This window comes from Protopterus annectens, chromosome 4.part0, assembly GCF_019279795.1.
Source record: "Protopterus annectens isolate FY-2018-M chromosome 4.part0, PAN1.0, whole genome shotgun sequence".
Lineage (NCBI taxonomy): Eukaryota > Metazoa > Chordata > Ceratodontiformes > Protopteridae > Protopterus > Protopterus annectens.
The window spans coordinates 1,620,731,750-1,620,747,480 of NC_056733.1; the positions used below are offsets into that span (position 1 = coordinate 1,620,731,750).

The 15,731-nt window shown below is 37.7% G+C and overlaps 1 protein-coding gene across 6 annotated transcripts in view; it reads left to right on the forward strand.

Moving 5' to 3' along the window:
• LOC122799976 (proton-coupled amino acid transporter 1-like) overlaps positions 1 to 15,731 on the forward strand; it is a 1,348,908-nt gene that overhangs the window by 238,275 nt on the left and 1,094,902 nt on the right. Inside the window, exon 1 of one of the 6 annotated variants that reach the window (XM_044069410.1) lies at positions 10,921 to 11,215. The exons of the other annotated variants lie outside the window; for them this stretch is intronic. Coding sequence (XP_043925345.1) covers positions 11,188 to 11,215 — 28 coding nt within the window. The 5' untranslated portion in view covers positions 10,921 to 11,187. Of the gene's footprint in view, positions 1 to 10,920; positions 11,216 to 15,731 lie in introns of those variants that run through there. 6 annotated transcript variants of the gene reach the window in all.

The following is a 15,731-nucleotide window of genomic DNA, read 5'->3' on the forward strand; positions in this document are numbered from 1 at the left end:
TATGATTTGAGGGTGGGGTGATTTTAGTGATGTACAATCAATATTGAAGTCACCTAGTATAATGGTTTCGTGGGAAAGGGTATCTGAAGTCCAGTGGAGAAGAGATTCTAGGGTTTTGGTGTTATCTCCTGGAGGGATGTATGATCCTAAGATAGTTAACTGTTTTTGTGTATTTAGTCTTACCTTAGCAAGTAGGATCTCTGCATTATTAAATGCAGGGATTTCTATGTAAATAGTTCAACATTGATGTTGTTCTGATATAGGAGAGTGATTCCGCCCCCTGTTTTAGCTGTACAGTCTTTTTGTAGTTTGCTATAACCAGGGGAAAGTATTTCTTTGTTTTTAATGTGTGGTTTAAAGCCATGTTTCTGTGAGGAAGATGATGTCAGGCAAGTATAATGCTGTAGTTGCATGGCGATCAGTGGTTTTGTTAAGGATGCTTTTTATGTTCTGATTTATTATTAGAATATCGGATGATTTCTTAGGTAGGCTAGTACTGGCTGTAGGCTGATTTTGATGATTTGTTGGACTTGTTATTGGGCCTGTTTTGGGGTTGATATCGCCATTGCATAGCAGGTGAGAGGTAATGTTTATTATGGTTTTTAGGTATTTGGAGAAGGCTAAGCCACATTGTATGGATACGCTAGATTTTCTTCGATAATGGAGGAGTTTGTAGGGGTGTAGGTAATAGGTGGTGTAGTTAAAGACTGAGGGTGAGATGTGTAAGGGGTAGTTAGTGAATGTTGGAGGTGAGGTTGAGGTGGGGTGACTTATGTTTGGGATTGTAATGTTGTTGAAGTAGGGTGAGGTTAGATGGGCTGTGATGGTGAGTGCTAGTGTTAGAATTATTTGATGGGAGTACATGTTTGATTTGTTAGAAGTGGTAGGAGTGTATAGAGATAACCCTGTGGAATGTGTAGGGGTCCTGATAATATATTGGTAGGATGGACTGTAGCAACTTTGTGAGTGGGGAGGTACTATGTGTAGTGTGTGTAATATGAGATCAATCGTGGTGGTGGTGGTTGTGTGATTGGCTGAGGGATGGGGGGTGTGGTAAGGTTAAGTATAAAAGACCTGAGCTAGGGGTTGGGTGGGAATGAGGGTAGTGTAGGGGAGCAGAATGAGCCCGAGCAAAGCAAGGAGGACTGGAGCAGGCACAACCCTACCTAGGAGGTAAGAACTGAAAAAAAAATTATCAGGAGTCTAAGTAATGATGGTGATCGGTGTTGTGCCTTAATTGCAGGGATTATTCCAGTTGCTGTGTTTCCAGTATTTATTCACTGTGAATGGAAAAATAACTGCTGTAAAGACACTTGGGTGACTTTACAGTTGACAGAAATATTTGAGAATTTAAATATCTGTAGAGTATTGTCCTGCTTACATCATGAGCTGCTTATCTGGGCAAAGATTCTTTTTAATATGTATTAATGAATTTTTTATATGTTAAATTGTTTTTGCAAGTAATTTAATGTATTTTTGTAATTATTTTATTTGATTTTTTTAAGTTTCTTTTTGTTTTACTTTTTAAATGAAGGAAATCATTTCATCTGTTATAACGTTCTGTAATATACAGTGGATATAAAAAGTGTACACACCCCTGTTAAAATGCCAGGTTTCTGTGATATAAAAAAATGAGGCCACAATAACTAATTTCAAAACTTTTCCCACCTTTAATGTGACCTAACGTGTACAGTTCAATTGAAAAACAAACAAATCTGTTGGGGGAAAAAATATAAAAAATAAAAAACATGCAATACGCTGGTTGCATAAGTATGCACACCCTTAAACTAATACTTTGTTGTGTGTGCACACCCTTAAACTAATACTTTGTTGAAGCACCTTCAGATTTAATTACAGCATTCAGTCTTCTTGGGTACACACCTCCCATCAATTACAGAGACTATCATTAACCCCAAATAAAGTTCAGCTGTCCTAGTAGGATTTTCCTGACATTTACTCTGACAGTTGCTTGCGACAGCAAAAGTCATGGTTCGCAGAGAGCTTACAAAGCATCAAAGGGATCTCATTGTTGAAAGGCATCAGTCAAGAGAAGGGTACAAAAAAATTTCCACATCATTGGATATACCATGGAACACAGTGAAGACAAGTCATCAAAAAGTGGAGAAAATATGGGACAACAGTGATGTTGCAAAGAACTGGACGTCCCTCCAAAATTGATAAAAAGACAAGACAAAAACTGGTCAGGGAGGCTGCCAAGAGACCTACAGTAACACTTTAGGAGCAGTAGGAATTTCTGGCAAGTACTGATTGTGTACTACATGTGACAACAATCTCCCGTATTTTTCCATATGTCTGGACTATGGGGTAGGGTTGCAAGATGGAAGCCTTTTCTTACACAGAAAAACATCCAGGCCTGGCTTAAATTTGCAAAGCAATACATCGAGTCTCCCAAAAGCATGGTGGAAAATGTCTTACGGTCTGATGAGACCAAGGCTGAACTTTTTGGACACAATTCTAAAAGGTACGTTTGGTGCAAAAACAACACTTATCACCAAAAGAACACCATCAGAACACCATCCCCACGGTGAAGCATGGTGGTGGCAGTATCCTGATTTGGGGTTGCTTTTCTTCAGCTGGAACTGGGGCTTTAGTCAAGGTGGACCAGTCACTTATGGCCCAAAACCTACGGGCATCTGGTAGAAAGCTGAAGATGAAGAGGAATTTCACCTTTCAGCATGACGATGACCCAAGCATGCATCCAAATCAACAATAGAATGGCTTCACCAGATGAAAATTTAAGTTTTGGAATGACTCAGCCAGAGCCAAGACCCAAATCCAATATAAAAATTGTGGGATGACCTGAAGAGGGCTGTGCACAAGGGATGCCCTTGCAATCTGACACATTTGGAGCGCTTTTGCAAGGAAGAGTGGGCAAATATTGCCAAGACACAAGATATGCCATGCTGATAGATTCCTACCCAAGAAGACTGAATGCTGTAATTAAATCAAAAGGTGCTTCATTAAAGTATTAGATTAAGGGTGGGCACACACAATAAAGTATTAGTTTAAGGGTGTGCACACTTATGCAACCAGCATATTGTACTTTTTTTTATTTTATATATTTTTTCCTCCTAACAGATTTGTTTGTTTTTCAATTGAATTGTACAGGTTATAGGTCACATTAAAGGTGGGAAACGTTTTGAAATGATTAATTGTGGTCTCATTTTTTTATATCACAAAAACCTGGCATTTTAACGGTTCCCTATTAAGTGATCGAAACCTTAGGTTATCGTACACCTAAAGGTCGATCACAAAATGTCGAAGTCTGAAAATTGCGAACGGCTGTTTCCACACAGTGAAATGAGTCATTTGGCCATTATGTGGATTTTGTTCTTTCTCCACTGTTGAGCGATCTCGGAGTTGGAATATCTAGTTGGGTGGGTGGGGAGACAGCCCCCTACTTTATTTCTGTTTATAAATTTTTTTTTAATGGCCAAAGGCATTGTTATCCTGTGTGGAAATGGCCATTTTCGATATTAAGGGTTCGATATTTCGTGATCGACCTTTAGGTGTTCGACAACCTAAGGTTTCGATCATGTAATATAGACTCCATTTTAACAGGGGTGTGTACACGTTTTATATCCACTGTAGTATGGAACAAAAGTACTAAACTGTTAAAATAAACTGCTCAACTTGATGTGATTAGACAACGTCCCTGGATTTTTTGTTTATATTTGAGAGATCAGTATCACTTGAGATGCAGATTTTAAACTTAACTTTTAACTTATTGTTAATTTAATTCAAATTCAGTCTCCAAAATTTGGTTCTACACTCATTTAATGTAACATTTACTTTTCTCTTGTATAGCAGAGTTTTTCCATAACCTTGTGTATTGAAGATGGCAGCCCTTTCTGTGATTCATGAGCTGTTAGACAGTCTGATCCATTCAGAACGCTCTTAACTCAAACAGCAGGTAAAAGGATAACCAGATCGGACTCCTGATTCCACAGCACTAAAGCTGCAGTAATAGCATCCAATAATAGTTAAGGATCAGCAGGATCTTGCAGCACAACTCTTAAACATAATTCTGAATTCTACAAAGGTTCAAGTAACTTTCTGAGCAGTTTGGTTAGGTGAGTATAGGAGGGGTCTTTAGCCAGGCGTTAACAGCATTGTTTCTATGTGCATCTAATTTCATGGTGTCTTTCATGTCCCTTCTGTGCTGTAAATACAGAATAACATAGCACTGACATCAGTGCTCATATCTACATTTTAAATGCTACTTTGTTCTTACTCAGGTTTCTTAATGTCTTCTTTTAAACATTTAATTTGGTATGTCTTCTTGTGAGGCTCCCTGTTTTAACTCTTGACACACAAGTCCTGGAACTTCAAAATTACTGACAAGGACTATAGCGGAAGTTGATAATTGGGAGAGAATATGCCAAGATGCAATCATCTCAGATTTTATAGACCTAAGTCTCCATTTTTACTTATTCAGTGTTGCTGTTCCTAGACTTGCACTTATGAGTGTCTGAATTTAAAACTATTACTGCTTGTACACATGCACTGCGCACACACAGAGACTTTTTGTTTAAATGTTATACATTTTTCATAATATTAGTTTGTGATTCTTATTGTAAAGTTTTTTCATACAAGTGGTTTATCTATGCATTTTATTAGAAGTGTCATCTCTTCATGATTGTTAGCATGTCGTGAAACTATGAAACTTATATAAGCTGAATGTTTCTTCTCTTATGTTGTTTTGAAGAAGTCTCCCTTCTGTTTAAGGGATCAGGGGGTTAAACTTGTTTATTAAACTTTTGGTGTCTGGTAACTACATTTTTGCAAGTACAGCTTTTTTTTCTATTTATTCATTTTTCACTTGACATGTTTTATCAGCTTCATTTTTTCCTGTAGCTCTATATGAACAGTTGTCAGTATCCGCAAAGACTTTTATGCTGCACAAGGCAACCTTGCAGTCTTTTGTGGCATTCAGGGAGAAGGCAATCCATAAACCACCACTCTTTTTAGCTGTACAGTCATTCACAAAGCAGCAGGGTTTTTTCGAGCTGCATGCAAATGTTGAAGTTGTTTGGAACATTTTATGTAAATAATTAAACCTCTACATGTCACAGATGGGTCTATGTCAGACTATTGAGTTTTCATAAACTCAAAATTCATATGGTCGAGACCATATGATCGAGTTTCTGAAAACTACCTTTTTTACGTTTTTGCAGGGGGTCAAGCCTTCCCGCACCCCCTGCAAATTAAATGTACAAACTCCAAGATCGCAGTACAGTGAGAAAAAAGGTAAATGTCCAATCCACAGTGTAACAATCTCCATTAAAAAGCTTTGAGTTTTCAAAATCTCGATCATATGGTCTCGGTCATATGAATTTCAGGTTTCTGAAAACTCGATCAACTGATAGGAACCCGTTACAAATGTCCTTATTTTTATGGAAGCTTCATAGTGCAGTAATCTAAAAACTACACAACAGAAGAAAAGGGTACACATGGCTGTTAGTTTACTCTCATTCTCTTCAGGAAGACCCACTTGGGTCCCTTGTTATGCAGACTAGCTGCACAGCTCCAGGCTACACAGCCACAGTTTATTCATTGGGGTGCCTGTCTGCAGCTACTGATGGTGTGTTGTAGATGATTCATAAGCATTCATACTAGGGTACTAATGTGATTTAGAAGTGTGCTTAATTATACATGTCTCTGAATTCCATTATAACCGACAGTGCAATTCTCCCAAAACTGAGCAGAGTACGCTAATCGGTTCCAGTGAAGGTTTACGAATACACATAATATAAAGAAGCAAGATAAGGTGGAATAGGTTCATGATTGTTTTTAGCAAATTCATCCCACTCAGATCGTGTTTAAATCTTCATGCATTCCTGTTATATATATTACAGAGTAACATTTTACATACTGTGCAATCCCGATGCATGTGTTTTACTTCAGCTGTGACTATTAATACATTCATTTTATAATTATATGTTTATAAAATACTAAAACTTAGCCTCATGTTAAACAATCAGTGTTTACATTTAACTTTTAATAATTTGCCATTAAGCTTGTAAATTTGTATATCCCAAGCAGCTATTCTGCAATTTGATTTAACATTGCTCCTTAAACAAAAACACTTAAACACAGAACAGTCTAATTTAAGATCAGGACTTAATTAGTGACAATACTGTTTTATTCTCACTATATTACAAATCCTAACAATTGGATTACATACCTTGTATTACTTTGCAGTTTATTAAATAGATGAACAGCTTAGGTGCTTTGTTTCATGTCAGTGTCTTCTTCAACAAGCTTATTTTCCATTACAGAATCCCATACAGCCCAAGTTTTTAAATTCTTTATTTGATCTCTAATAGTTTTCTGTTCCATATTTTAAATTTCTGTAATCATCTTTTTATTTATCTTGTTGATAATTCGTCTTTAGTTTTCCATTTTCTAATGTTAGCTTTCTTAGCTAGAATCAACACTAAAGACAGCAATGCTTTCAGCTCTTTGGTACATGCTGTTTGGACCCAATTCATCATATACATCTCTATACTAGGTTTAAATTTTCTTCCAGGTACAAAATTTGGCATATTGTTCAATTCTTTTTTGTACTGAAGCACCTATGTGCACTCTAAGAACCTCTTTCTGAATCATCACATCTCCAGTTGAAGTGTTAGTAGTTTGCTTTTATGCATCTGTTGACTTGTTGCTGGTTCCTTCACCTCCTCCCCCTGCCTCTTGTTCTGCTTTTCTTCTCGACACGTTATCTTATACCTGTCAAAGTTCTCTGTATGTTTTAGCCCAGGTAATTAGAAGACTTGAAATAATGCAGGATTCTATAACCTAAAATGCAGTTACATTTCTCTGCTGAGTCATAGAAGGAAGAAATGTATTTGTGTTTGTAATGAAAAGTTATTATCCATGTAGACCTTTGGGTCTCCATCCTTTATGATTATTTCCTTCTTCCACAAATTAGAGTTTCTTCCTTTAGCTGGTATGTCTGCAGTTTACTTGGTACATGTTTGTGCTACTTTCTTGATCTCAATTTAGGAGTATTTACTGTGTGTTCTTTGTATTTTAATATCAGAAGCAGAAAAACTGGTCCCTGTGTTCAGGCATTTACTCATGAAGTCATTACATTCCTTCTGTTTGATTTATTTTGGTGTTACTGTACATTTCAAGTGGTCTCTGCATGACCTGTCTTCAAGGCTGTCCAGTTTCTATGCCATTTGTTCATATTTTAATTGCTGTTCCACAGTTTTTTCTTTTGTTGCCTTTTCAGCAGTTTGCATGCCAGTTATTTTCTTTGTATGTCATGTTAAAACATCTTCTATTTGATACAGCCTTCTGTTATTTCTCTATAGGTATCCCAACAGGGAGCCCTGTATCTTAAAATGTCATAGTACATTTCTTCAGTCTTTCTGTCTGAGTTGACTGAGGAATTTTCTTCTTTGGCTGCCATTACCATCTGGAACATAGGAACAAAACTAGGCAAGCAGTCACAGGGACCGTAAAAGTCCTAACTTATGCACTTGTAATTAGACATGCGTAACTGTTCTTGGCATCCTTTATGAGTACTTATTAGTGCCCACCTCCCAAATCATATAGAACTATACGTGATAACTCTGGTGTAATTTCCAGCCATGAAGACTAACTATAAAGGCAGACAAAGTAATACTTTGCTTGGCCTGCAGTGACAACTTATTCCCTAGACTGGGAATATGTTGAGTTAGGAGCCCAAATCCCTCCAGTGAGTCTTTGTATTTATTAGAATAAATTTAGGTCCCTAGTATGGGGATTTGTAGAGCCACTGTTTCTTGAAGAAATAGTACCTCATAGAGGATTAAGTCTTTAATGGCTCAAAAAGTGAGATACTAGTCACCTTAGAGCAGGCAGTAGGCTATTGAATGCAAGTAGAATTGTGGTGGTCTATCTGGAAAATTGAAGGATTTAAGACATTTCATTTTTTGTGGAAAATTGCTGAGGCCTTCCTGTTTCATTGATGTATTTGGATTTGACATACCAGAGAGAGCATTGTTTCTATGGTGAGTCTGATTAGGGAAGAGTCCAGGGGTAAGAAGACTTCTTTGGATTGTGAAAATATTCCCCTAGAAATTAACTGGGCAAGGTAGAATGACTTCCTGACTATAGCGAAAACATGATAATTAAATGAGAGAGTTTCCACACAAGTACCAATGTCTTGTATGAATGTATCTGTCTGAAAAGGAATACAACTTAAATGTATGATATTGGAACATCTTTTCCCACCTCTGCTCCACGTTACATTTAGTCTGTTTCTGAATGTTTACAGCTATCTCTCTAACTTTTTATCTTTTTTAATCATAAGGACATCATAGACTCCTCAGTTAACTAGTTTCTTTTAAGAATGTATAGTATTTTGCAGTTTATTATACTTAACTTCCACAGTAACGTTTCTCTTATGAAGCACTATATTTAGCCCTTCAATGGACCAGCAAGTTTTTACCTTAAATGGAAAATTTGAGGAAATGTAGTGTATGTCATGTACCAGAATGTTGAACCACATACACACACACTGTCCTTAAAGTATTGGTGTGCATGTCTTGTGTGAATGGTGTGGAGTGTTTGTAGGTCTCAAGTGTGCTTTGCATGGCATAATGTATGTATGCTGTGGCATTAAATTTAACATACATACATATGGAAGTTTTTCGAATGCACAGAGTATGATGCGATTACTATGTGGCTGGGAAACTCTGAGTAACCATATCCCTTATTTTTGGCGCTGACAACCTCTAGGTTTTCATATCATTGGACAAATTTTCACCACTAAAACTTTGAATTCATGGAATTAAATGCAAGTTGAATTTGGCAAAAAATATACTCCTCGTTAATAATTAAAAAAAATGATTAAAATTTCTAAAAAATATTCATTAAAATTTCTTCAGTGTATTTCTAATAAATAACACAAACACAGTATCCTACATGTCCAAGAAAAGTAACTGTTTTATCCAGTGTGAAAAACTGCAGTATTAGTGTTTATTGGTTTTACACATATTTTATATTACTTTTATGTGTTGTGAAGCTGGAATGGATATTTGTTTTTAAATGGTATCACAGAACATTTAGTCACTGAATAATGCTTCATCAAGCAGATATTGTACTAGTTGAATAATCTGTACTTTCATCAGAAGTGTAAGGATGTGGGTTTTATTATGTAATATGGGTGTACTGAGTGAAGCTCCCCACAGAATTACTTATTCTAAGATGTCAACTACAGTGCCAACAATTTTTTTTAAAAGATTCGATTTTGATGAACATAATGTTGATCAACTGTCATGTATTGCAATCTCTGTTAGAATACCACAGTTAGAGGTGTGTGTTTGTGGAGGTACAGCCCCTTGAAAGGTATAGGGGGACTTTGTTCCTTGCATGAAGCGGCTTGTGCTTTGTGTGTCTTTTTGTGTTAGTGTAAGTCAGCACCAGTTGATCATACAACCAGAAAAAATAGCATGGTCAAAGTTTTATCTGGATGAAAAAAAGTACATGTTCCCCCCTAGGGAATACACCTTACTGCAGTGCGCCCTTTATTTAAGTGTACACTGTTCATGATCATAAAACCATGTAAAAAATGAAATGCTAAAATACATTTAATCACTGCTAGTGTATAATAGAAACTGTGACAGCGGTGGTACCAAATGTGATGCAGTGGCTGGGAGATGTGGACCAAATAGAAGTGGAAACCTCATTCAGTTGACACTCATCCAAGAGTGTAGAAGCTGTTGTATTTGTGGAATTCTTATATGTGTGTGTGTGTGTGTATGACCAGAGTAAAGTGTTTGCAAATCAGAATAGTGTAGTGTAGTGTGATACAGCTATCTCAGTGAAAATGGATTCAGAATATCCATTTTTTGAAGACTTGCATCTGACATTTTCCCACATTTTGATTTATAAACACCTTGAGTAATAGTGGCTTTGATTTAATGGGTACATTATAGAATTGAATGTGACCATCGAGCAGCATGTGCTGCTAGATGACAGAGTTTTCAGTTCTTCTATTTAGCAAAACACGTATACATGTTTATGACCTTCATGACCATCTTGTTGTTACTGATGGCCATATTTTCTCACTCTTGCCTACTGCCTCTCATTCTGCTTTTTCGTATGTATGCATTTTATTAATCATGTCTGCTTTCACCTTTTTCCTGTTTTCAGCTTTTTTTTTCTGTCAGCAGCAGCATTTTATTACGATCCATAGTTTTTCCCTTGCTAAACGACTGTTGCTGCAGCTGCTTTATTAAGTTGTCGTTTTCATTGTCTGGAGTGGTTATAGCAGGCCTTGGGTAATCTATATCTACCAAATATTTTCCTGAACATAGGACTGCTACCCCCTCACCCCCCAAAAAATGCTGCTCATCTGGTTGCACTAAGGTTGCAGACAGCTGCGATGGAGCTGCTTAGAGCATCACCAGTATTTCTCACATTTGTATGTGGGGTACGTTAAGCATGTGAAACTAAATTTTTACCCTAATTACACCATTACAACACAAGTTGGTTTAACAGTTACAGAAATGGAAATGAGCTATCATCTAAATCAGTTCTTTTTTTGGAAAGTCTGCTATACATTGGGTTTCATCTCCAGGCAGTCATTTGCAAGAATGGTTGGTTTTATGCTAGTAATGTTAATACCACTCAGAACACTTTTGTTTTCTGTTTTAGGTGCACAGCTTTCTGCATATGAGTTAATTGAAAGATGTTGACGTACCTGAAAGGCGTTATTCTAATTTAAGAGATTCTGTTATTTTAGGACACTGTTACACTGCTCCTCATGATGGTATCATGACGGTGCAGTGTGTTGCTAGGACACGTAATTATTGGTCTGTTGCTAGGAGAAAAGATGCCAGCTGCACTTATTTCTTGGAAATTCTTTGTAGTTGCAACTGTATTTGACAGAAAAAAACAGTCTAGGAGCTTTTTGCAGTCTTTTCATACCTTTCTGTATTGCACTTTATGAAATACGGTTTTCTAGCTTTCACTACGTGCTGCCTTGGGAAATCATGTGACAGCTCACCTCACAGCTTTTTGATAAATAGCCTTCGGTCTTTCTTTTGTGGGAAATACAGTCACTCTGGGGCACTGTTAATCATGATCATCTCCCTGTATCCACTTTTTGATCAGGAATTCTAACAAGCAATTATCGATTTTAGGCTTTGGGTACTTCACGCTAGAGTAATGTATCTCTTTCTACCTTCCTGGAGAGGTATGTACATTATAATGAAAAGCATTCTTTTTATGTTTCAACACTAGCGTGTACTGTTTTTGCTTAAAGCTATTTGTAAAAAGTGCAGTCATTTACACTTAAGTGAATTTATTCTCTCTCTTTTTTTTTTTGGTGCACAAAACTATAAAATAATTTTCTGATTTGTTGAGACTTGTTCAAACATGTCTTTATTTACTGACATTTGTTTACAATGGCTCACAAAGAAAACTTTGCTGAGATTTTGTATTTTAATTATCCTGAAGTAGTTGATTCCTTGTAACAGGTTTAACATTTTTATGAAGGTTGCATTAGTTTTTGGGCATGTGGGTTATTCTTCATTTGAGTGTTTTTGTCAGTAGTTTGAGTTAACTTTGAGTGAACCAGACAGTATATTATGTTATCAAACATTTAACTTGTTTCATGCTATCCACTGATTTTCATCTGCTACCTTATCTCGTGTAGTACACATTAAGTTTAGGTAAAGTTAGCTTTAGGGTTTGCAGCGGTGGGCATGTCTCACATTTTAAGAATTGTGCTATGTCTGGGTTGAATTTTCACTTAATTTAATTTTCTACTCCGATTAAGATAAGTGTTCTTACTTATAAAACACTAATAAGGTGAAAGAAAGTAAACGATAACTAAACAAAGAAAACTTTGGCACATTGAAGTCCAATGGTAAAAGGCATCTTTATAAAATTATAATATAACTGGCAATTTTTCACCACTCTGGCTTCAGACTGAAAGTTTGCATTGTATTATGCTGATACAATCATTACAAAGTATAATATCACTTAATGATGTTCCTTAAACAAACACGTTCCTGAATACCATTATTTTTAACATGTTTTCAAACTAAATCTGTTGTCATTGTATGTATTGATTTGATTTATTTTTTATCACTGTGCTAGTGCAACTCCATAGTTAAGTACCAAGCAATTAGTTTATAAACCATCACAAGCCTGGCCAATAAACCAAGTTCAAAAGTTGTCTCTAGCCTCAAGGAGGGCAGCAGAGAACAGTCTAAAGGAAATGTCAGGCTGCCCATCCAGTTGTTTAGGTTTACACTGAAGATGGTAAGGATACCACTGCATTTGACATGTAGTGGGGGTTATGCTGGAATATTAGTCTGATTTATTTATTTGTTGATGAAGATCGAGGTTCGTTAAGTGGCTGTTTGAGGAATCATTTTTTTCTATAAAAGTGTAGGAGATCAAAGAAAGTAAAAAAAATCTCATGCCTAAAACTCAAGGCACAGACACCATGGAGGCATGTACAGGAGAATGAGTACAGGGAGAGTCCCATCAGTCTGTCCAGGTAATGGAGCACACCATCAGTCTGTCCAGGTAATGGAGCACACCATCAGTCTGTCCAGGTAATGGAGCACACCATCAGTCTGTCCAGGTAATGGAGCACACCATCAGTCTGTCCAGGTAATGGAGCACACCATCAGTCTGTCCAGCTAATGGAGCACACCATCAGTCTGTCCAGCTAATGGAGCACACCATCAGTCTGTCCAGCTAATGGAGCACACCATCAGTCTGTCCAGCTAATGGAGCACACCATCAGTCTGTCCAGCTAATGGAGCACACCATCAGTCTGTCCAGCTAATGGAGCACACCATCAGTCTGTCCAGCTGATGGAGCACACCATCAGTCTGTCCAGCTAATGGAGCACACCATCAGTCTGTCCAGCTAATGGAGCACACCATCAGTCTGTCCAGCTAATGGAGCACACCATCAGTCTGTCCAGCTAATGTACCTCTCAAGACATCTGTAACAACTGGAAAGGCCTCAGAAATACCTCACTAAAAGAATCACAGGCCTAAAGCAGATGCCCTACGCTGACCGCCTTAAAAAACTCCAGCTATACTCTGTCGCATATCGTCTACTCAGAGGCGATCTCTGCTTAACATACAAGGCCATGTCAAACCCAGAGCTGTTGGACATGCTACACTTAAAGAAATCCCAATCCCTCAGAGCTACACGCTCCAGGGATCTAAACCTTGTCATCACAATAAACAAAACATGCTGGAGGGATAGGTTCCTGACCCAGAGACTCCCCAGACTCTGGAATAGATTGCCCATACATGTCAAGCAGAGTGCCTCTTTGGACCTCATCAAGAGGAACCTTGACGATTGGATGGGAGAAAGGAAATTCACCCCAGGGATCACGTCAGTCGCCCTGCTAGACAGGGGTCCAGGAAAGTAAATAATGTGGGAAGAAATAGCCAGGGAATTGTTATGGCTAGGCTTGTATAGGCCCTAGGGCTGATAGCCTAGTACCAACCTTTGAACCTGTGGAGCACACCATTAGTCTGTCCAGGTAATGGAGCACACCATCAGTCTATTCAGGTAATGGAGCACACCATCAGTCTGTCCAGGTAATGGAGCACACATCAGTCTGTCCAGCTAATGGAGCACACCATCAGTCTGTCCAGCTAATGGAGCACACGTCAGTCTGACCAGGTAATGAAGAAGTTAGTTCGTGATCTCTGAGATCTGTTAAGGTGGGTGATACGTTTTAATAAATTATGTTCAGTAATTGCTCTGATGAGGGATGAATAATGGGGAGTTAATACTTCTTTTGATCTGTAATAGATGCCTTAGAAACCTAGTTAAATGAGATAGGATTTCTGAAGTACTGTATAGATATGAAAGTCAAAAGATAAGGAATTATCAGCATAAGTGCTTAGAACCCATATAACATTGCAAACAAAGCGACAAAATGTCATAAATTAGAAAACAAAAAAGTCACAAGAGCTCCGCTCCAACTCTTTATTTCATCATTTCGCCAAAGAAATCTGGTACCTCGGCCATTCGCCTTCAGGGATCTAAATGACAGCTGAAAAACCTTTCTTTTATGTATGTGCAACCCAATTATAATAGTTAATTATACAATTAATGAATAATTTTTGTTTTTTGCTAAAACCATCAAAACGTAATATACATTTCTATAGTTATTCAATAAGAAACATTTCCTGATTCAAACCTATAGGAGTCAATGTATCATAATTTAATATTAATTTACTTTCCAGTTCCAACAGTTTACTTAAACAATCGCCACCCCTTGGTAAAAAGGGCTTTGCTAACACTGAAAAGAAGAGAAAAAAACAGAATCCAACCCCCCTGTGCCTGTGTAAAGTGCTCAGCTGCACAAATGTTTGTGTTACGATTCCTAATGTCTCCCAAATGCTGCAGTATACATTGACTCCTATTGGTTTGAATCAGGAAATAAATGATGTTATGTTGTCCTATCTCACCTTCATTCTTGATGGTTGGGACTCTGCTACATACTAAATCTCCAGATCTTTCACTGGCTCGAGGCTACACCCTATCCCAAGATGCCTAGTGATGATTACCCAGATCTCGTTTGCCGCTTGCTGCTTCGGGATTGCTTTTCACTGTTCACTGGCTCAGGACAAGTCTGTTTCTTTTTATACATCTTTAGTCATAGTTAGTGTCAAACCTTTGTTATTGTTAAGTTGTTTTCAAGAAGCTCCCCTTTTTGAGTGTTTTGAGCATGCTGTTGGTTCTTGCGGTGTTGTTTTTGCTTTTACTGTGTGGGCTGTCGTTCTATCTCAGGCCTTTCCTTACTATCTCATCTAATTTAGTTTCTTCTCCTTAAAGAGTCCAGTTGAGTTAGAGGATTCCTTCTGTCTCCCCTCTTGTGTTTGTTGGTGTGTGTTGTATTGCATAAGGGCTATACATTATAGTTGCGTTGTTTCTTAGCATTGTTGATTATAGTGATCTTCGTCATGTCTAAGGAATCTGCAAAAAAGACAAAACAATCTGGATTCAAAAAGTGTGACTCGTGCACACAAAAAATGTCATTGACGCAGCACCAGTTTTCACCCAAATTAGAAAGTCTGACCTAGACAAACTAGAAACTTGTTAAAATAAAATAGCCAAGTTTGCTACAAACTCCACCTACATACAGAACCCACCACTGTACTGCACTAAAAGAACTAAAATGGCTTGAGTTACCACAACGTATTAACTATCACCAGCTTGTTACTGCCTACAACATTCTCAAACACCCTGAAAAAAACCCTCAATATCCAATCTACTTACTCACTACACTGCAAGCCGGCATCTTCAATCTAGTGAAAAATCTGTCCTCTGCATCTCCAGGACTAATAATAAAGCAGGGAAAGCACTCTACTCCCACACTGTTGCTAGAAACTGGAACTCTTTCCCATTCTCTGTCCACTTCCCCTACCACCTCACAATTCAAAAACTCCCTCAAATCACATCTCCTTAGTACCTGGTTATGCCCTTGTATCACATAATCATACCTTGACTGCTTCTATCTCCCCCTCTCACTTACTAACTCACCTTAACCCGCTAAAAGTCAATAACTCAGCCATATCCACTGCTATACCTGCAGGGCATCTGCTCCTCTCCTTAGGCACAGCAGTATTCACCTGCATGTTAATTGAATTATGAATGTCAAACTGTTGGCTGTTGAAATGCTTGACACATTTCTTCTCGTGATAAATGTCCAGCACTGTATAACT